This window comes from Pinus tabuliformis, chromosome 8 (genome assembly GCF_031772625.1).
Source record: "Pinus tabuliformis cultivar Carrire ecotype Pingquan chromosome 8, CPIR1, whole genome shotgun sequence".
Lineage (NCBI taxonomy): Eukaryota > Viridiplantae > Streptophyta > Pinopsida > Pinales > Pinaceae > Pinus > Pinus tabuliformis.
Window position 1 is genome coordinate 1,051,537,993 of NC_142294.1, and position 23,885 is coordinate 1,051,561,877.

Here is a 23,885-nt window from a genome sequence, read left to right on the forward strand (position 1 = left end):
CTAATTAATTATTGTGGACAATTAGGCCAAATTTCTAATTACATATAATCTCAACCATTGATGTCAAGTAAGGCTTAGGATTTAATCCTAGCCATTGATCATTTAGGAGATTAGTGTTAGCAATTTTGGCTTAATGAAATTATAAAATAAGCCTAAGGGAGAGGTGAAGACACAAAATTGTGGATGAAGCGATTTTCTCTAGAGCGAAAGGCTCAACTAGACTGAAGAGAAGTGAGGAGCAGTTTAGTAGGGAATTTCGAAAGAAATTCAAAGAGGTTGAGTTTAGAAAATAGGGGGTCGAGTTGCTAAAGAAGAGCTCCGAATTGTGGAGGAGGCTGAATTATCCAGGGAGGCAGATTTCTCTAGTGTGCAGGAGTTGTACGAGAAAGGGAGAAGGGGAGGTTGATTTGCTGGTGAGACAGGTTAAATCTTCATGCTGCTTTGCTTAAGGTGGTTTGATTTCTAGAGGTTGAATTCTTTAGGCTGATTTTCCCAGTGGGGTTGAGTTTCCAGGTGTCGAACAACTTTATTTTTCTCTGTATTCTCTATGGGTCTATCCCAAAATTTTCTTGAGAAATTTAATGAAAGAAGGTTGTGTTGGGTGTAAATTCACTGTTGTGGTATTATTGATCTCTTCATTTTATATTCATTGCAATTTTAAGTTAATATACCAGTGTATTTATTTTTCAGCAAGTACATAAATATTTGAGATAATTTTTTTTGGGTGTTTAATAAATTGTTGAAGTAAAATAAGTCAGATCTGTTATGAGAAAAATTAACATGGTATTAGAGCTATAGAAATTTTGTGTGAGAGATCACATATCACAAAGGTTTTGCCGTAGATTTTTTTTTTTAGTTTACAACAAGGGTTTTGTTGCTCAAGTTGATATGCTAATATGACATCATCAAGTCTAAGATATGAAGACAAGTCGAAGGGGGTTGTAAACTTCAGTCCATGGAAAGAGCGACTCACACTTGTCTTAATGGCAAATGGTTTGTGGGAAATTGCAAACCAAGCGATTCAGGTTCCTTAGGAGCAACATTTTGGATGTAGTGAAGGATCACATAATCGCTCACATAACGAAGAAAGATTCAGCCAGCCAGATGTGGTTGGCCTTGACTAAGCTTTACCATAGTGAGAACCAGAATAGAAAGATGGTACTAAGGGAAATGCTGAATAACATTAAGATGAATAGATATGAGACTATGGCCTCATACTTCACAAGGATTCAACAGGTTTGTGATGAACTTTCAACTGTTGGGGAAGAGGTGGTTGAGGTGGATATTGTCAAAGTAGCATTGAGAGGGTGTATCGAGCTGTGGGCTGCATTTGTGACAGGTATCCTAGCCAAAGATAAGCTTCCTAGTTGGGCTAGATTGTGGGATGATTTCACCCAAAAAGGAAATTTGGAGGAATCTGTAACTGGTGGATAGTGCAAAGGTGGAGATGAGGAGAACCTTGCTTTTGCTGGGCAAGCAAAGAAGGGCAAGGGTAAAACCAAGCAAAACCAGAGTGGAGTATCTTCGCAGGGGAAGAAAGACATGAGCAAAGTCAAGTGCTTTGCTTGTCACAAGTTTCGTCATTATGTCGGATAATGTCCAAACAAGAAGAAAGACAAGGGGAAGACAACAACAACCACATTTGCATAGATGGACGAGTTGGCTGACAAATTCAAGAAGGAATTTGCTCTAGTATCATGTCTTTTTGGCACCATTACAAGAGGGGCATGGTTTGTGGATAGTGGAGCATCTTGTCGCATGACGAGATCTCGTGATATCTTCACTAGTATGGCCAAGGAGAACAAAGATCTACATGTGGAGCTTGTTGATAGCACCAGGTATGCATTAGAGGGCATTGGCAATATACAGATCTAGCTAGACTCAGGGAGTCTTATGGAGGTGAAGGAGGTGATGCATGTTCCTGGGTTAGAAACATTTACTCTCATTTTCGGCCATGGAGAATATAAGACTTGAGGTCGGTTTCACAGGAGCTGAGGTATTTGTCAGGCCTAAAGGGGTTGATCCTAACATGCGATGAATCATAGGTAGTAGGGAGAACAATCCGTATCTATTGAGAGGGATGTAGAATTTCTTGTAGATTCAAACTGCAGATTGTAATATGCTAAAACAATTGACTTGAATCTACTCTACTCATCAGCGGAAACAAAAATTGATTGATGAAATCACGAAGCAGAAAAAGGAAGAATTTCAATCACACATAACACCATAATTTTCTAGTGAAAGCCACAGCTAAAACCCTTGCTATCTGTATATTGCATTAATCAGAAGATATGAGAATAAAATTCAATGCTTGTTCAATCCGAACAATCTTTGCACAAGTAGAATCTATCTCATTGCTTCACAACCTAGCTCAAGTCAATACTTAGCCAAATCTGTTGCTTGCCAAGCTCCTATTTCGTTGTGCAGTTTCCTAGGGAATTAGCCCATATTGAATTGGGAAATCCCTCATCCATAACTGTGCAATCCATCCATAGGCCTTCCACTGATTGCATGCACCATCGATTTAATTTAGATGATTTTACAACTGATAGTACACTGTCCCTGAACTCCAATCTCAACTGGGTCTTTCTCAGAATTGACATGCATGAGTTATTTATGAGTGAATTATCAATTATCTAATTGATCACTGCATGTGAATTATATCCAAATTAATTCACTTGACCGCTCACTAGTTCCTCCATCAGTTAGAACTAGTTTAATTGAATTTAACTTAGTTAAACTGAGTTAAATAATTACAACTCAATTATAACTCAACCTGGGCTCCTAAAATTTAGGGATCACCCTACATGACTCTAGATAGACTCCCAACTCGAATTTACTGGGTCAAATGAGTCAACTTAACTTGTTAATTGTTACAAGTTGCTATGAGAATTAGAATTAGAATTTAATTCCTAATTTAATTCAAGGACAAATTAAATTAGGATTTTTCTTTATTAGCAACAAGGGAAGCTAGAGAAATCCCTAGTACATAGCAGTGACAACCGGAGTGAGATTTGGCATAGGAGGATGGGACATCTACATTATATGGCTCTACCACTGTTACGAGATATAGTCACTGGTTTTTTGGAGTTTAGTATAGAGTATAATGGTGAGTGTAAGGGTTGTGCGCTTGGCAAGCAGGCCATGGCATCATTTCTTAGCAGTGAGACTAGGTCCAAGGGTGTGTTGGATTTGGGGCATTCTGACATCTGTGGTCCTATGCTAGTGGAGTCTATATTGAGGAGCATTTATTTTGTGACATTCTTAGTTGACAATTTCAGGAGGACATGGATTTACTTTTTGAAGATCAAGGATGAAGGCTTCGGTTGCTTTCAAGAGTTCAAAGCTCTTGTGGAGAACGAGACCGCGAAGATCATCAAGTTCATGAGATCAGCCAATGGGGGCGAGTATACCTCCTACAAGTTTAAGGGTTTTTGTAAGGAAGCATGAACCAAGAAAGAGATGATAGTGCCCTACAATTTGCAGCAAAATGGAGTGGCATAGAGGAAGAATAGGATTATAGTTGGAGCATCCAAGGCCATGATCCATGATCAAGATCTGCCTATGTTCTTATGGGCAGAGGCATGTAACACGATTGTATACTTGCAAAATAGGAGTCCTCACAGGGCTATGGAGGACATGATTCCTGAGGAGGCTTTTACAGGAGTGAAACTGGAGGCGAGTCATTTGTTCATCTTCGATAGTCCAATGTATGTCTACATTCCTTCATAGAAGAGGATTAAATTGGAGCCCTCATCAAAGAGGGCCATTTTTGTTGGATATAGTGAGACTTCAAAGACCTACAGGGTTTACATTCTAGGATAGAGGAAGGTAATTGTCAGGAGGGATGTCATATTTGAGGAGGATAGGACCTTTAGGAGGTCGCATGGGACATATCCAATAGTGGTAGAGGATTGAGAGTGAGAGGCTCCAAAGGTTGAGGAGCGATCAACAACACCAACAACAAGGACATTGTCTTCAGATCAGGAGGAGTGTGGTGTTCCTTTGAGCTCTACCAGGAGAAGGCCAAGATGGACTGAGAAGACCTTGAGGGATGTGGAGGGGCATGTGGATGTTCCTGGCAGGACCTTTAGGGAGAGTAGATCACCAGCCATATTTTCCAGTTTTGTGGCCTTGATGAGCAACACCAGTGATTCCGAGCCTTCTACTTTTGAGGAGGCAACAAACTAGCAGGTTTGGAGGGATGGCATGGTGGAAGAGTATAGTTCCATCATGAGGAACGATGTTTGGGACACAGTACTAAGGCCTGAGGAGAAGTTAGTGGTCACTTATCGATGGATCTATAAGATCAAGCATGCAATTGATGGAAGTGTCGAGATAAGGTGAGGTTCGTGATTAAAGGGTTCTCCTAGAAGGAGGGAGTGGACTACGAGGAGACATTTGCACTTGTCACCAAATATGCATCTATCAGGTCAGTCATATCTATTACTTGAAAGATTAGGTGGAGGATACATCAAATGGATGTGAAGATTGCCTTCCTCAATGGGGTGATTGAGGAAAAGGTGTATATTGAGCAACATCAAGGCTTTGAGGTGCATGGGAGGGAGCCCCATCTATGCAGATTGAAGAAAGCCTTATATGGACTTAAGCATGCACCTCACACATGGTACTCTGAGATTCATGGGTAGCTACTTGGATTGGGCTCACCAAGATTGAGGCAGACTTCAACAAGTACTATGTACTTGTTGGGGGTGAGCTGCTCATCTTGGTACTCTATGTTGATGATCTCTTTCTGACAGGACCAAAGAAGCTCATAGGGATGTGCAAGGAGGACTTTGCTTCGAAGTTTGAGATGGACACTTGGCTTATGCACCACCTTTTGGGATTGGAGGCGAGGCAACAACTAGGAGAGATTTTCCTTGGGTAGGGAAATTATGCAAGTGAGGTCTTGAAGAGATTTAGGATGGAGGATTACAGGTTGATGTCTACACCTATGATCACCAACTTGAGGAAGCTAAGTGCTTCTGAAGGTGAGTTGGTGGATCCCATTTTGTACAGACAATTGATGAGGTCCTTGATGTCTTTGGTCAACACTAGGCCAGATATTTGTTTTGTAGTGAATACACTCAGCCAGTTCATCATGGAGATGAGGAGAGTTCATTGGGTGGTAGCAAAGCATGTGCTCAAGTATCTTTGTGGTACAATGGAGTATGGACAGAGGTATGTCAAAGTCGTTGGACTAGAGTTGCAGGGCTACACAAACTCATATTGGGCAGGAAGTGTAATGGATAGGAAGAGTACTTCAAGTTGTTTTAGCTTGGGATTAGATATGATCTCATGGTATAGCATGAATCAACACTTAGTGGCACTTAACTCAGTAGAGGCAGAGTACATGGTAGTGAGTCTAGTGAGTTGTGAGGCCATATGGCTTCACAAGATGCTCATAGGATTATTTGGTCTTGAATGGGGCCAATTGTGATTCACTGTGACAATCTGAGTTGCATTAAGCTCTCCAAGAATCCAATGTTTCATGATTGGTTTAAGCACATAGAGATCATATACCTCTTCATCAGAGACATGGCCTAGAGAGGTGTTGTGACTCGTGAGATTGCAATACATCTCAATAGAGGAGTAGGTAGCATATATTCTCACCAAGCCTTTGGTGAAGGGGAGGTTTGTGTTTTACAAAGACAAGCTGGGAATGGTGGAGGATCCCTTCCTTCCTAGGAGGGAGTGTTGAAGTTTTTGTAGCTTCGGAAGGTCTTCTACATAGGCTTGGAGTCTTAGCATGTAGAAGATATTTGAGGTGCTTGCATGGTGGAGTAATTGTTTTGATGATTTATTTCCTAAGGTTAACTTAGGAAAAGTACAATAATTAATCTAATTAATTATTGTGGACTATTAGGCCAAGTTCTAAGGATAAATAATAAAATTATTTAAGTGACTTAGATATAATCTCAACCATTGATCTCAAGTGAGGCTTAGGATTTAATCCTAGCCATTGATCACTTAGGAGATTAGGGTTAGGGATTTTGGCTTAATGAAATTATAAAATAAGCCTAAGGGAGAGGTGAAGACACACAATTGTGGAGGAAGCGATTTTCTCTAGAGCGAGAGGCTTAATTAGACTGAAGAGGAGTGAGAAGTGTAGTAGGGAATTTCAGGAGAAATTCAAGGAGGTCGAGTTCAGGAAATAGGGGGCCAAGTTTCCGATGAAGAGTGTTGAATTGTGGAGGCGGCCAAATTATCTAGGGAGGCCGATTAGCTAGTGAGAGAGGTTAATTCTCCAAGGCTGATTTGCTTTAAGTGGTTTGATTTCTAGAGGTCAAATTCTTTGAGGTCGATTTTCCCAGTGGGGCCGAGTTTCCGGGTGTCTAGCAGTGATATTTTTCTATGTAATGCCCCCAATTAATAATTTTGCCAAGGCAAATTCTCAATTTTGAAATTTTGGCGAATAGAAATATTTTTAGATAAATAAAATTAGGAGAAATAAGTTGTGGAGGTATTAAATAAATTTTGGAGAAAAGGCAATTGTTGGGACTAAGGAAAAGAAGAAAAATTAAAATGAACATAAGTTGTGGACGTTACTAGAAAGGGAAAGCAAACCATGGTATCAGAGCATAATGTGAAGAAATTGAACCATGGTATGAGGAAGGGAAAGCAACAATAAAAGGAAGGCTAGAGCTTCGTTTTGATCATTCTATTTTGGAATTTCATTTCAGAATTGGAGAGTTTGCTTGAGCTCATCAGCCAAGTCAACCTCTGTTGTTTAGCAAAAGGAATTTCCAAGCGGAGTTTCAACCCTCATTTCAGAGAACTTCGAGTGTCTCCCTAGTGAGTTAATTTGGGGAGTCCAATTCAGGATTTCCATAGAGATTTATTGCAAATATCCACTTAGTTTGTCACTCCTTGGGCATAGAGGCAATTCAAGTTGCTCATTGAAGGATCAATTATTGTGGGTTGGATTTCTAGCTATTTTGTAGGGTTGAGGAGTAGTGTTTTGCCGAGTATTGGAGCTAATTTTGGTCGAAAGTTTGAGGAAGTAATTTTGTAGGGATTTGGAGGAGTTTCCCTTCAGTGGATATTGTGCATTCTTGCTGCAGTTTGATTTTGTAGCTCACTAGTAGTCAGTGAAGGCTACATGCAGATTTTGGGGTTGCAGTGACTCGTGGATTTAGCCCAATAATTTTTTCGGTTTTTACTAGGTTTTGTGAGAGGAGTCTGTGGCTAAAGTATCAGAATTTTCCAGACGATATTGAAGTCTGAAATCCTCATTTTTGTAGGAGTTGGGATTTTCACACTATTTGAGCAATTCTGGGTCAGCTGGAATTAGCTCAAATGATTTTTGGGTTTTATTGGTTGGGGTGTGAGGAGCCTCTCTCTAATTTTTCAGAAATTTCGGAGCAGTTTTGAGGGGTCATTTTGCAGATTTCCTATAGCAGTAGTAGTAGCAACAACAACATTATTTTTAGGGAATTTGCACATTTTGGGGCTTTCCAGGTCAGCTGGAATTAGCCCCAGATTTTTTTGGGTTTAGTAGATTTGGGGGATAGAAGTCTCTAGCTAAGTTTTCAGAAATTTTGGAGCAGGTTTGAGGCCTCAAATATCAGTTTGCCTCCAGCAACAACAATTGTAAATTTTGGGGCATAACATACAGCCAGTGAGCCATTTTAACGTGGAGTTTTTTTCATTCTCACTTGGATTTTGTGTGCTTGCTTAAGCAAGCTCAGATTGCATGTTTATTTGTTTGTTGTAGCTAATTCATGGGGGTGTGCTTTGGAGAGCTTTTGTGAGTTACAGGCAAGCCGTATTTTCCAGCAATTGGAGGGGTGGTGGCATTTGGGGGCCGAATTTTGGGGGTCAAAACCAAACCAAATCGTTTCTAAGTTTTGCTAGGTTTTTGGTGAAGAGCTCGTGATTAATTCTGCAGAATTTTCTGAGCACCGAAGGTGGGGTTTTCAGCAATTTCTTTCCAGCTGATAGTGCAAATTTCTGGGGCAGCGCAGGACATCATTGGAGTAGATGATTCTATCACTTGGGCTTGTTATTCTATCCCCTGGGTCTTGTCACACTTGCCATTGAGGCAAGCCTAGGTGCACTACTTCCACACTATTGTAATTTGCTCCAATTGATTAATAAAATGGCTCAGCTGGTTCATATTTATGGTGTTTAGATGGGTGTTTGCTGAATGTTTGAAATTTATGGTGTTGTATTTCTTATTTGCCTGCATATCACTATTTTTCCTATTTCGGAACATTACAATGGTATCAGAGCATGATCTTGGCCCAACTGTGGGAAACCAGTAAGATCATGGAGGATTTGAGTATGTAGGCACAATGACTAGTAAAACCGTAGATAAACCCATGGCTCAAGGGAAATTCAGTACGTGGGAATTTTGGGGTGGAATTCGTTGGAACGATGATAGGTTGACCCAATTGAGGAGGGTGACAGACCAGACCCATCTTCATCCATTCATTAAAAACACTAGAGGTACACAGACTGTGGGGGTGCAACCATCTACACCACGTAGGGTAAGTCGACAGACTCAGGACACCAAATCTCCTCAAAAGGAGCAGACAGGCCAGGGAAAGTTAGAGGGTGAGACCAGGAGACGATTTTGCTAGTGGAGACGTGGCTTTAGATATCAGGAGCTTGAGGAGGAGGAGGTTGAGGGCCCACAGGATGGTGAGGAGCACATCGATATACCTGGTGGGGCGCAGGAGTCACCATTGTTAGAGACCTCTTTGATAGCCCCAGTTGACACCTTGGTGGAGAGGAGAGAGCCTACACCCATAGAGCCATTTGTTGAGGAGGTGCCACCCATGGACGAGATGCCAACAGTTGCTGAGGTATTTGAAGTTGTGACCTAGTTTACAAGTGATAGATGCCCATGCCAGTTCCATCAGTTTCAGGCTGACCTTCTAGCATTAAAAAGGAAGGCTGCAGTAGTGCGAGAGGCTATTCTGCAGCAAAATGAGGAGCTGGAGGGCATGAGAGCGGTTTGTGTCGAGTCCACGACCAAATTGACTCACGTTGGGAAGCGGTTGGATTCCCTACTGGTGCAGCGAGAGTGCATGTTGGAGCGTCAAAGCAACCCTCTTCAGGCATACATAGATGCGGCTGGCAACACTGTTAGATTACCTTTGCCCATTGGAGAGAGAGAGATAGAGCTACCTAGTCAGATTTCATGTGCTAACTGGGATAGGGAGATGAGGCAACATGAGCTGCACATGGTGCAACATTCGCAGGATGGAGGGCTTGTTCTCTATATGGGAGTTCGTGCATTCGATATCTCTCTTGGGTTTGGATGGCGAGCGATTTTGAGTCGGTGCCTGGTGGAGTGGGCTAGGATTATGGAGATGGTAGTAGACCAGAGTGAACCTCCGCAGTGGCTTCTAGACATTGGGGATACTAGAGGCCCAGGTTGGCATTAGGATCCAAGAGGGGCTTCCTACCATATACTTGAGATGCATGACGACGATTGTTGGGATCCAGGTGGGATTCCCCACCACTTCATGGATGTGGCTGGTGAGGGCATTCGCAATGTGACAGATCCAGTGATTGAGCATCCACACACTTTCGGATGTCCATTAGCATTAGTGACGATTAGGTTGACAGGTGAGCAGGTAGACTCTGCATTTTGTTTGACCATGTTGGTTGTGCATGGAGTCAAAGGACGATCAACATATTTCGACAAGAGTTTTTTAGAGGAGGTGGCATTGGTAGGCCGCCAAATAGTGCCGTGTATGGGGCCAGGGGTTTTCGCCAGTTATATAGGGCACAGTGGTCATGGATGAGCAACACAGTGGTGGCATCACCACTAGTACATAGGGGGATTCACCTCTCATGTCTCTCAAGGAGATTTTTTAGGCAAGGCCCTTACATCAGTGGGTATGGTGATGCGACAGTGGAGGTGGCGATACCATTAGGGTGCGAGCGGACACATACTATCTCAACTTTATATCATGGCATCCAGTGGTGTGTAGGAGCATGCATCATTGAGCAGTGGTTTGCAAGTGAGCACCTAGATGCATGGCAATGTGTTGTGGTGCATAGATTTGCACCATGGAGTGGGAGGAGCGACTTACACCACATCGAGTTTGCTAGTGGAGTGGTAGATGCATTGACACATATGGGATGCCATATGGTACAGGGTGGTACAACAGTGAGTTGGTATCCAATGGTGCACAGAGTTGTGCCTCAGAGTTCAATGCTATGTAGAGGAGTGCAAGGGTGCGTATTTATGTACAGTAGAGCATGATGATGCACAATAGGTTGTTGGAGTGTTGCCAATGGAGAGATCTCCTAATGGGGACGTCAGGCACACCATTAGGTTTGGCACACCTAGATTTGGAGAGCGTGTTGATCACAGGGTTGACTGTGAGCTTCCATTTATCACTCTCCAACATTGCACACTAACACAGGGGACTTGGCTATTGTCTCTTGATGCTCTCATCACAAGCAACAGGACCCAGGAGGTTCATTTGAGACAATTGGACAGGACACAATGCATCAGGAGAGAGGCTTTCCAACCATGGCATATGGTAAGGGTGCAAGTTGGCAGGTGTAGGCTTGGGGATGGTCTGATCTGTTGCAGGGGTAGCATGTGCTCCACCCTTGAGCCCACATTTAGGGGGATGCATGAAACCTATTGGGAAAGACATTCCGAGATGTCTCAGGAGCACATACAGTGGTTGGTGGTCCCATCTTGGAGGTGGATGTTTAGACTCCAGACAGTTTTGGGTAGCACTTATAGGAGACAGGATAACAGATCTCACGATGTGGTATGCAAGAACACGACAATCTTGTACATACCACACTGATTCGTGATGTTTGGAGTACATATACTGATAGCATGGAGGGACTCGAGATGTGGTACGAGTTGTTGCCAACAATTATCAGGGCTTTGTCGCAACTGATATGGCTATGGGATCCAGGGATTCAGTTGGATGATTGGTCACTCTATTTTGTGACGAGCAGGATCAGAGCGAAGAGTGACTCAGCTCACTCTTGGTTTGACATATGGGGGAGCACCAAGGCCTTTGTCACATGGCAAGGCCAATTTTCCTTGTTACTGCTCTAGATTGAGATTAGCAGTAGATGGCTAGACATTGATATCATGGAGATGCCAGGGCAAGATGAGCTTGGCCTTCACATATTTTTCGCCATCAAGTTCTAGGAGAGGAGGATACAGTTTGCACATGATGGGAAGTATGTCATAGTTAGAGTGGTGCAACATCAACATGGTGGCACCCCTCCGAGAATAGCATGGGATCCAGGGATCACATGATTTCACAGTTTAGCTACCCTTAGGGGTGATCTAGTTCCTACAGGGGGAGATCATTTAGATATTCCATTGGGTTTTAGTGGTTTGCTATTAGCATGGGGGACTTCACTAGCATGGCAGGTTGGTCAACAAGAGGATACTAGGGGAAGTTCATGCAGGAGAGACTTCATCCCCACAGGGATTGTGTTGTGTCTTCAGGAGTTTACTCTTGGAGTGCATGAGGTGGACTACTTAGTAGGGAAGCTTCATGGGGAGTTGGACAAAGTCCTACATTATAATGATGCTCTACTTATTGCTAGTATGCAGAGGGCTTCTGGTACTTGTATCTGGTTGGATAGTGAATGGAGCAAGGTGTGCTTCATATTGATTAGGATGGGTTGGGATCTTGATATCGAGGGATTCCTTCATGTCAGGACAATGCTGAGATTGGGGATGACTCAATGATACATTTGGTACCTAGCATTATTGGTGGTTACAATGGTGATCAGAAGTCAGAGAGGGCACTTGTTCAAGAATTGCTTGAGGACAAGCAATTTTTGGCAGGGAGGACTATAATGTCCCCAATTAATAATTTTTCTAAGGGAAATTCTCAAATTTGAAATTTTGTTGTGTTGATTTGGGGTAGCATCGGATGTGCTCTAGCCACGAAATTTGTTGGAGAGGTTGGGGCACATAAGATCTCCAATACCCAGAAAGGGTTTGGGCAGATTCTAAACAGATCAGGAGATATTAAAATAATTAATATTTTTAATGGAGTCCCTAAGTCTAAACTTAGGGAAAATAAAATATTAATGTGTATTAATATGAATCTGTGTTAGAATGGTCCAAAAGACATGGATCAAGCCAGATCTAATCTTAGCCGTTGATTAGGGACTTAATCTCGGCTGTTGAGATGTCAATAGAAAAAGTATAAGAGGAGGCTTGAGGAGCACTTGGAGAACACACTGAGGGAGACTGGTCAGTCAATTTCTGGAGCGGGCTTTGCTGAGAAATTGAACCAGTGGTCTGGAAAGCAGTCAGGAGGCAGCAAGTACGGAACAGAGAGACGGGAGATCAGCGCAGAAGAGGCAGACGTAGAGCCAGAGGAAGCCACACAGAGGCAACAGAGACTACGCAGAGCCAGAAGGGCCTGCGTCATCCATGCAGAGGCTGCAGAAGTGATGCAGAAGCCCAGAGAGGCTGCGCAAAGCCTCAGTAGGCTGACGCAGAGGGTTTCGGGCTGACCCAAAGGGTTTCAGGCTGTAGCAGAGGTTAGTAGGGCCTATGCTGGGTTTTGAAAAGTGCTGGAAGATTGTCTATTTGTGGGTAAGCTAGTTTGGCACCCTGTTGTACAAGAAAATTGCTGAATAATAAAATCCTTCCTTGCTACACTGGTTTTCCGACATTGGGTTTTTCGGAGGACATTAGTTCAAAATAACTGTGTCAATGTGTGCATATGTTTGTTTCTGTATTACGGTGTGATATCTACAACAATATTTATTTTAATGTTTGTTGAGGTAATTTCATGAGTAACTTATGATGAAATAAGTAGGAAAAGTAAATCAGTTGCTACAGTGATAGAATTTTCACATGGTATCAGAGCAAGTAATTAGAGACAGAAAGGGAAAATCAATTATGGGTTGAGAGCACGATGCAGAGGCATCCACCTCAAGGGACTCACAGATTTTCAGAAGATTGCACGAGAGAGAGAGATTTTGATTTCTCTATGTTGGCTTCGAGGTTGGAAGAAGAAGTGGCGTGCATGACTAGTGCTGCATCATCAGAAGTATGGTATATAGACAGTGGAGCCTCGTGGCATATGACGGGAATCAGGGAGTGTTTCTCAGAATATCGAGAAGAGAAGATGAACTGTCAGATCACCATGGGGAACAAGGAAAAGTATACTCCAGTAGGAAAGGGTACCATAGTTTTTCAAACAGAATCAAGAGAGCGGTTCCATGCCACAAATGTGCTGCATGTGCCAGGATTGGGGATGAACTTACTTTCCGTGTCACAACTACAAGGCAAGGGCTATGACGTTTACTTCATCAAGGAAAAGGTATATGTCAAACACCCGAGCTGGAAAAAGAAAGTGCAGATCAGGATCAAAAGTAATTGGTTGTACAGATTACAACTAGAATCTCCAATGGCACTAATAGGCAGTCACGGGGACAAAGACTTGAACGAACTATGGCACAGAAGGATGGGTCACTTGCACCATGGAGCTCTGAGAATTCTCAGGAGCACTGTAACAGGGGTTCCGGATCTGAGTACGGAACGAGATGATGTATGCAGGGGATGTGCTCTAGGAAAGTATGCCAAGGCGGCATTTCCTAGGAGCAACCACAGGGCCAAGAGTGTACTAGGATTGATACACTCAGATATCTATGGACCTATGTTCGTGAAAGCTCTCAGCGGTGCCGAGTATTTCCTTACCTTCATTGATGACCACTCGAGGAAAACTTGGATCTATTTTCTGAAAACCAAGGATGAGGTTTTGTATCGATTCAAGGAGTTCAAGGCTCTAGTGGAGAATCTGACAGGAAAGAAAATAAAAGTGTTGCATGGTGGAGAATATGTCGATAAGGACTTCATTGATTATTGCATTAAGGAGGGTATCAGAAGAGAGTGGACAGCTCCCTAAAATCCGGAGCAGAATGGGGTGGCAGAAAGGAAAAACATGACTATTGTAGAAGTAGATAGGGCCATGCTGTATGATCAAGATCTGCCAAAATTCCTATGGGCAGAAGCATGCAACACAACTGTCTACGTTCAAAACAGGACTCCTCATTGGGCTTTGGGCAAGATTACTCCAGAAAAAGTCTTCACTAGGAAGACACTTGAAGTGAGTCATTTCAGGATATTTGGGAGTTTGGCATATTGTCGCATACCCGAAGAAAAGAGGAAGAAGCTGGATCAGACTGCAGAAAAGGGGTATCTGGCAGGATATAGCGAGAATGCTAAGGCATACAAGATCTATCTTCCAAGGAGCAGGAAGGTAGTAGTACGATGAGATGTAAAGTTCATGGAGGACAGAGCTTTCAGAAGATCCCGCGAAATGCTTTCCAAGGAGCAGTCGAAAGAGGATTCGTTGGTCATGCCTCTTCAACCAACGAAAGTGAAGAATTTTTCCTTAGATCAGGAAGATTCTCAGGATGAGGAAGAGGAGCGAACAGAAGCACCTGTTGGCAGAGGAAGAACCAACAGGGAACTTCATTAGATTTTGCGTGATGCAAAGAACTTCATCAGAGAGCCAAGGAATAGTAAAAGGGTGCGAAAATAGCGAGACAGGTATTAGGCGTTAGTAGCTCAGGATGGAGAGCTTGCCAGCTTCAAGGAGGCAGCTCAGCATCATGTCTGGCTAGATGTGATGGTGGAGCAGTGTAACTCCATAATGGTAAACGATGTCTGGGAGGTGGTGTCAAGGCCTCAAGACAGATCTGTGGTAGGTTCAAGATGGATCTACAAGATCAAATATGCTGGGGATGACAATATTGAAAAATACAAGGCCAGGTTTGTGGCTAAGGGGTATGCTCAAAAGGAAGGGATTGACTATGAGGAAACCTTCGCCCCGGTAGCCAGGTATACATCTATTAGGACCGTGATATCTCTTGCAACCCAGATGGGATGGAAGATCTATCAGATGGATGTCAAGACGACATTTTTGAACAGGGTAATAGAAGAAGAAGTATACATTGAACAACCAGAGGGCTTTGAAACTCATGAGAAGAAGTCTCATGTATGCAGACTGAAGAAAGCCTTGTATGGGCTGAAGTAGGTACCAAGAGCGTGGTATGGTCGAATAGATGGCTACTTGCAGAAGATGGGGTTTGTCAAGAGTGGTACAGATCCGAATCTCTACTATCTGGTCATAGAGAGCGAGCCACTTATCTTAGTATTATATGTGGATGATCTCTTCCTGACAGGATCATCCAGACTCATTGAAGACTGCAAGAAGAATCTAGCCACAGAGTTTGATATGAAGGATATGGGATGAATGCACTATTTCCTAGGGTCGGAAGTTTGGCAGCAGAAAGGAGAAATCTTCCTTGGGCAAGGAAGGTATGCTACAGCAATCCTGAAAAGGTTCGGGATAAGAGATTGCAGACCTATGGCTACGCCAATGATCACCAATTGGAAGAAGATTGATGCATCAGAAGACAAGGATGTCGATCCCACCCTATACCTACAGCTCATAGGGTCCCTGATGTATCTAGTCAATACCAGGCCAGATATTTGCTACGCTGTCAACACCCTTAGTCAGTTCATGGTGGAACCAAAGAGGGATCACTGGGCAACAACCAAGCACGTTCTCAGGTATTTACAGGGAACAGTTGATTATGGGCTCTTGTACAACAAGGGGAAGGATATCAGGTTGAGTGGATTCACTGATGCAGATTGGGCAGGAAGTTCAGTGGATTGGAAAAGTACCTCTGGGTTCAACGTTGGGTCAGGAATAACCTCCTGGTGCAATAGGAAACAGAAGTTTGTGGCTCTAAGCTCGTCTAAGGCATAATATATGGTAGCAAGCACAACTTCGTGTGAGGCCATATGGCTTAGAAAATTGTTGGTAAACCTATTTAGAAGAAATATGGAGGCGAGCAGGATCATGTGTGATAATTAGAGTTGCATCAAACTCTCTGAGAATCCAATATTTCATGATAGGTCAAAGCATATTGATATCCAGTGTCACTTTGTCAGAGATTGTGTCCAACGAGGAGCTGTACAGTTGAGCTACACTCTTACAAGGGAACAAGTGGCAGATATCTTCACCAAGGCCCTTGGAAAGTCAAAATTTGACTACTTCAGGGAAAAGATGGGGATGGTAAAGAACCCCTTTTAGAAGTAGTGTGTTAGCAGCACGAATGAAGAGGGAGTTGCAGTGTTGGGAGAAGGGACCAACAACAGCTCAGATGCAGAGGGAGTTGCAGTGCAGATGTAGTGTTGGGAGAAAAGACCAACGACAACATGGATGCAGAGGGATCTGTCGTACTGATGCAACAGTGGCAGTAGTAGAGTCATGGGAAGCAGTACAGGAGGTAGCAGTGCAAAGGATATTGGGCAGGAAGGCCTAGCATCAGCACAGGTACCAATGCCAGATGATCAGAGTAATACTCAGTGAGGAGTATTGCTAGAGCACAGTCCTCGCTAAGAGGGAGTGTTGATTTGGGGTAGCATCAGATGTGCTCTAGCCACGAAATTTGGTGGAGAGGTTGGGGCACATAAGATCTCCAATACCCAGAAAGGGTTTGGGCAGATTCTAAATAGATCAGGAGATATTAAAATAATTAATATTTTTGATGGAGTCCCTAAGTCTAAACTTAGGGAAAATAAAATATTAATGTGTATTAATATGAATATGTGTTAGAATGGTCCAAAAGACATGGATCAAGCCAGATCTAATCTTAGCCGTTGATTAGGGACTTAATCTCGGCTGTTGAGATGTCAACAGAAAAAGTATCAGAGGAGGCTTGAGGAGCACTTGGAGAACACATTGAGGGAGATAAGTTAGTTCAATTTCTGGAGTAGGGTTTGCTGAGAAATTGAACCAATGGTTTCGAAAGCAGTCAGGAGGTAGCAAGTATGGAACAGAGAGACGGGAGATCAGTGCAGAAGAAGTAGACGCAGAGCCAGAGGAAGCCACGCAGAAGCAGCAGAGACTGTGCAGAGCCAGAAGGGCCTGCGTCATCTACGCAGAGGCTGTAGGAGTGATGCAAAAAGCCCAGAGAGGTTACGCAGAGCCTCAGTAGGCTGACGAAGAGGGTTTCAAGCTGACGCAAAGGGTTTCAGGCTGTAGCAGAGGTCAGTAGGGCCTATGCTGGGTTTAGAAAAGTGCTGGAAGATCTTCTATCTGTGGGTAAGCTAGTTTGGCACCCTGTTGTACAAGAAAATTGCTGAATAATAAAATCCTCCCTTGTTGCACCGGTTTTCCCACATTGGGTTTTTCCGGGTACATTAGTCCAAAATAACTGTGTCAATGTGTGCATATGTTTGTTTCTATATTACGGTGTGATATCTGCAGCAGTGTTTATTTTAATGTTTGTTGAAGTAATTTCATGAATAAATTATGATGAAATAAGTAGGAAAAGTAAATTAGTTGTTGTAGTGATAGAATTTTCACATGTTGAATAATAAATATTTTTGGATAAATAGAATTAGGAGAAATAAGTTGAGGTATTATTTTTTTTTGGAGAAAAGGAAATGGTTGGGACTTAGGCAAAGAAGCAAAATTAAAATGAACATAAGTTGTGGAGGTTACCAAAAAGGGAAATCGAACCATGGGAAGAATCAGACCATGGTATCCAAGCATAGTGTGAGAGAAATCGAACCATGGTATGCGGAAGGGAAAACAACAATAAAAGGAAGGCTAGAGCTTCATTTTGATCATTCTATTTGGGCATTTCATTTCAGAATTGGAGAGTTTGCTTGAGCTGATTAGCCAAGTCAACTAGTGTAGTTTAGCACAAGGAATTTCCAAGTGGAATTTCCACCCTCATTTCGGATAACTTTGAGTGTCTCCCTAGTGAGTTAATTTGGGGAGTCCAATTCAGGATTTCCACAGAGCGTTACTGTAGGTATCCACTTAGTTTGTCACTCCTTGGGCATAGAGGCAGTTCGAGTTGCTAATTGGAGGATCAATTATTGTGGGTTGGATTTCCAGCTATTTTGCGGGGTTGAGGAGTAGTGTTTTGCCGAGTATTGGAGCTAATTTTGGTTGAAAGTTTGAGGAAGTATTTTTGCAAGGATTTGGAGGACTTTCCCTTCAGGGGAAATTGTGCATTCTTGCTGCGGTTCGATTTTGTAGCTCACTAGTAGTCGGTGAAGGCTACATGCAGATTTTGGGGTTTTAGTGACTGGTGGATTTAGCCCAATAATTTTCTGGGTTTTGTGAGAAGAGTCTGTGGCTAAAATTTCAGAATTTTCCAGATGATATTCAAGTCTGAAATCCTCATTCTTGTAGTAGGGCGAATTGTTGGTTTAGCTGGGATTTTCACACTATTTGAGCATGCTGGGTCAGCTGGAATTAGCTCAAACGATTTCTGGGTTTTATTGGTTGGCGTGTGAGGAGCCTCTCTCTAATTTTTCAGAAATTGCGAAGCAGTTTTGAGGGGACATTTTGCAGATTTCCTATAACAGCAGTAGTAGAAATTTTGGAGCAGATTTGAGGCCTCAAATATCAGTTTGCCTCCAGTAACAACAGTTGTAAATTTTTGGGCATAACATACAGCTAGTGCGCCATTTCAATGTGGAGTTTTCTTCATTCTCACCTGGATTTTGTGTGCTTGCTTAAGCAAGCTAAGATTGCATGCTTATTTGTTTGTTGTAGCTAATTCATGGGGGTGTGCTTTGGAGAGCTTTTCCTGTGAGTTACAGGCAGGCCGTATTTTCCAAACTGGAGGAGGTGGTGGCATTTGGGGGCTGAATTTTGGGGTTCAAAACCAGACCAAATCCTTTCTGTGTTTTGGTGGGTTTTTGGTGAGGAGCTCGTGATTAATTCTGCAGAATTTTGTGAGCACCGGAGGTGGGGTTTTCAGCGGTTTCTTTCCAGCAGATAGTGCAAATTTCTAGGGCAGCGTAGGGCATCATTGGAGCAGTTGATTCTATCACTTGGGCTCGCTGTTTTATCACCTGGGTCTTGTCACACTTTGCATTGAGGCAAGCCTAGGTGCACCCCTTCCACACTATTGTACTTTGCTCCAATTGATTAATAAAATGGCTCAGCTGGTTCTTATTTCTGGAGTTTACATGGGTGTTTGCTGAATGTTTGAAATTTATGGTGTTGTATTTGTTATTTGCTTTGCATATCACTATTTTTCCTATTTCGGAACATTACATTCTATGTATTGTCTGTGGGTCTAACCTAGAATTTTCCTGAGAAATCTAATGAAGGAAGATTGTGTTGGGTGTAAATTGCTGTTGTGTTGTAATTGATCTCTTCATTTTTATTCATGTTGCAATTTTAAGTTAATATACCAATGCATTTATTTTTTGGCAAATTCAATAATATTTGAGATAAATATTTTCTGGGATTTTAATAAATTGTTGAAGTAAAATAAATCAGATCTGGTATGAGAAAAATTAACAAGTTTGTCTCAAAAGGAAATTGAATTAGCTTCCAGAGCTATTATTGACCCATTTTCTAGTAATAGAAATAGTGGCCTAATTCTGATTAGTGTTTATGTTGATCACTTTACAATTGAAAGAGGCATTTTAATTGAGTTATAGGAACATTGAAAATGGGAAGTGAGTAATGTTCTCTCATTGATTTTCTGTGTTCTTTTCACATGAAGATTCTTCTGAACACTTGTTGACTAGATGTACATAAATTGAGCTGTCAATTGTTGTGTAACTAGGAATTATAGCAACCATCAGTTTGTTCCATTAGTTGCGGTCTCTAATTGATTTGATGTTCTAATCATGGTTTCCATAAGTCATGTCTGTTGAAACGAAGCCTAATGAATCTTGCAGTGAGACTACTTAACCCTAAAAGTATTGTTTTGTGAAATATTCTAAGAATATCAGTGTTTTATTACAAGCCAGTGATATACAAGGTATGTGCTGGAGATGACCAGGCAAGCTACTACATTTAGTTACAAGTGGAGGGAGTTAAATAAAAAATAAATGAAGTAGTGATTACATAGATACATTAACTGTTCGCTGAGTAGCAACCAAAACAAATAATTGTAACTGGTGAGGGGGTGTTCATTCCCCGGAAGTTTACTTGCTTATATTTCCAATATTGTTATTGAGAAAATTACATTTAAACTACCGTTACAAACATGCTTTGAAATTGAGAAGCGTTAGGGATCTAATTCCAGACGATTTATGAATTACAAATGGTTCTTTTCAACACATATAATGGTTAGTTAAAGATTATCCCAGAATACTCAACATTTTTTCATCTTATGTTGATGTTTCATAACCTTCACTTGAATAATGAGAAAGGGAGGATATTGATGAAATCAAGTGAGGTTATTGATGACATTGCTACAGGTTTCTTTACTAATGGTAATGGTGCTTGAAAAGAACATGCTGGTCCCACGTAATCGAGTTCTGAACAATACATTCTAATTTCTGTGACATAAATGTCTTGTCCTGAAGGTGGTTCGAGGTATACATATCATATTCCTGAAAGAGAGGGTGGCTACGGTTTCCTTCATGAAAACATGCTATGGTGGCTCTCTCACACATATTCTAAACGTGTAATTATCTCTCGATTAGAAAAAAAGAAAAAGATATGCTGAGTTAACTTTCAATTTCCCTGCGGTTGTTTACCATTCACAGTCTAACTTTGTTTTGGCCCTTCTTATTGCTATCTGAATAAAACTCATTGTATAGCTCTACCTCCACAATATCCCGTATTTGAATGGACGTAAAGAGATTGATAAACTTTCAGAACATGGCTACGCATAATAGCAGAGAATGCCTAGACAAGATGAAAATGCTCTTGATAATTCCATAGATATATTTGATAGATATTTTCATTGATTATTACATTTTATACGTCTGTGACATACCATTTCTTGGAAGGTTAAAAGGAATAAATATTTTTGATAGGGATATTAGTCAACATTGCCTCTACTTCAATTCTATAGGGATATTAGTCAACATTGCCTAATTTTGATCAAACAACTATTCCAAGTCTTATAATATGGTAGAGAAAGCTTAACATCACTGATCAATTATTTTGACTTGAGTGAAGGGTACATAATTGCTAAGGCCATGACAAAGGAGTTCAACATTCAACAACACCAAGACTGGGGTACATATAGGGCTTGGTGCTCTTGATTAAATGCCAATCCCATGCCCTCATACATAATATAATCCAATGAAATGCCACAATCCCATTGATCCTGAAAACTGTGAAGTCTGCTGAATTTTGAATGGGATATGATATTCTACTTTCTCCATATGAAGTCTGATGAGTTTGGAACCACTCTCAAACATCGTGAGTCATTTCATGGTAATGTTAAATATTTAAGTAAAATGATGACATTGCATCCTTTTACTTTAATAATTTAACATTACCATTAGGGAGCATCTAGGAATCGTCTAGGAAGCATCAAGGGGCACCTTGGGAGTATTCGGAAAGTGTAGTTCCGCACATAACGGTTCGAAATTTCCAAAAAAAAAAAAAAAACAAAAAAAGCCCCGCGGAACCATGTGAACCATCCACCTTCTCTCAGATCCACTCACGATCCGCGGTGGATACATGCCTGAACCTCCACAGACCCGCACTCAATCCTTTCCGGATCCTCGGATCAGGCAGGTGGAACCGCGGATCTGATTTTTGGATCTGCGGTTCTGCCGAGGGACCGGTGGTGGGTCTGTACGGGATGCAGTTCTGCCTCCAGATCCTTCGGGGGGGGAGGACGGTTCCTGCAACTATGGTTTGGAGAGATGTTCATAGCATTAGATGGCATTAAATCTAGTGATTCTAGTCTAGCCAAAAGTTCCATTAGGACTGGTTTGACTTTGAACACTATTGGCATTTCCTTTTCATTCTCACTATTTGAAACATTGGTTATAAATATTCATCTGGTGTAAATGCTTTAATTAGAAAATTTTTCCCAATGGCATTTTTTCAATAAGGAATTCTCTGTAGAGTTGGTATACTTTTACATGAAATGAATTGAATGATTTGCCTACTTTAAAATGGACATTGAATACAATATTTACCTTTCTTTATAAACCCTATCTTAAATATCATATCCTTGAAGTCTTCCCTACGTTACACTTCATCCTTCAATGGCCTGTTGTCACTGAAATCTCCTTCGTGCAAACCTAAGCAACAACTCCTATGTTTGTACTGGTGCTTTTTCAGTCACAGGGTGGCATCCCTAGTGTTCATGCACTATTAATTACATAGAAAAAATACTCATGGTTAGTATGAAATATCAACACATATAATACTTGTCCTTGGTATGTGTACAAGCAACCAAAGACAAAGAATGTTTATACTTAAATAATGTGAGGGAATTCCAGTTTGTGGCAGCGAAATATGAAAGAAGGAAAGAAAATGATTGTGTGCTTTAACTGATTGATACAATCAAAGTAAAGGCACTTAGGCCACCCATGCCACTGCACAAAACAAGGCTACTGAACCAGCGAATTCAAAGGGCTGTGAAGAAACTGCATATTCAAACTCTATCACTGTATTAGTCAAAACATTGCCTGCATCATAGAGACAAAATACAAGACTGGCTTTGATAATATACTTTGCAAAGAGTGTGGGCAGTGAGAAATGAAAAGAAGATGGAAGAGAGAAGGCTGGTGGCTTCTCACTGAATAAAATCTGCCTAAACAATACCACTCACCTTGCTTATATAACTCTCCCTTCCCATAAAACGTGGCATGCTCATGGCAAAAACAGAACTGCTGTAATATGGCTGTTTTAAATGAAGAACGGTGTTGTAAATTGTAATATTCACATAACAGGCACGAAAATAGCTGCTAAAAAGAGAGTTGATATTCACCCTAAATAACTCACTCATGTGCTCCCCCTTAATTCTCCATGTGATATTGACTTAGCTCAAGACAAGTGAACTTTTCCTTAAATAAAAGTTCCAAATTAAACTCCCTGTCCAATAATAAATTTTCCTTCCTCATGCACATTAACCCACGAGTTTGCCTTGTCTAAAAATAATCATCTCCCTGTTTCGAAAGTTAGCAAGAAGAATCAATTGATCTAGGCACCAGTCTTTGTCAAAAATAATTGATTTGATTAGTCATCCATTAAAAATAGAACTGAAGCATACAACCAATTTTTAGCTCACTGCCAAATTTACCAAAGGAGGTTCCTAGGGTTTCCTTAGAAAGGGAGGTGCCTAGGGTTTCACTGGGATAATGATGCGCTTAGGATTTCCTTGAGAATGATGCTGCCACATGTCACGCTGCCCTTTCCAATAGTAGACAATGGACATGCTAAAAATAATAGCCCAACCCTTAAAAGATAGTAAAGACAAACTGTAGGGAACTGCTAGAAGATCACTTCCAAATATAGCACACCTAAAAATTTAAAATAGGAACTACTAAAAATAGCAGTGTTTCGCATGTCAGTGAAATTGGGCTCCATTGAAAATAAAATTGAAGCATGCAACCAATTTTTTAGTTCACTGCTAAATTTACCAAAGGAGGTGCCTAGGGTTTCCTTGGAAAAGGGAGGCACTTAGGGTTTCACTAGAGTAATGATGCACCTAGAGTTCCCTTGAGAATGATGCTGCCACATGTTGCACTAGAACCAAGAGTGTGGTGCCCTTCTTTGCCACTAATAGACATACTCATAATAGCATCTGAACCCTAGAAAATAGGAAAGATGAAAATGTAGGGAACGAGTAGGAGATCACTTCCAAATCTATCGTACGAGTGGCAGCGGCAACATACATGCAGAGGTAACGGCAGGTCTGTACTACAGATGACAAAATGATGGGCACAATTGGTGGTGCAGGATTGTATGGCTTTGATACTAGGTGATAGGTAGAAAATTATTTATATTGCTCTAAGGCATGAAAATATATATAATAAAATAATAAAATATTGAATATGAATGTGATGATTATTAGTAATTACAATGAGGGGCCCGGCTTAATAGAGCCTTAGGTGCTCGTTTGAAGAGTCATGACTCTTCGTAGTCATGACATTTTAATATTAATATTTA

The 23,885-nt window shown here is 41.5% G+C and overlaps 1 protein-coding gene across 9 annotated transcripts in view; it reads left to right on the forward strand.

Moving 5' to 3' along the window:
* Nucleotides 1-23,885, forward strand: part of LOC149238963 (uncharacterized) — a 159,943-nt gene that overhangs the window by 94,208 nt on the left and 41,850 nt on the right. For 5 of the 9 annotated variants that reach the window (XM_089373259.1, XM_089373260.1, XM_089373265.1 and 2 more), the window contains one exon: nt 20,330-20,430. The exons of 2 other annotated variants lie outside the window; for them this stretch is intronic. In XM_089373259.1, coding sequence (XP_089229385.1) covers nt 20,330-20,430 — 101 coding nt within the window. Of the gene's footprint in view, nt 1-20,221; nt 20,431-23,885 lie in introns of those variants that run through there. 2 more of the 9 variants (XM_089373261.1, XM_089373262.1) reach the window with 2 other exon arrangements.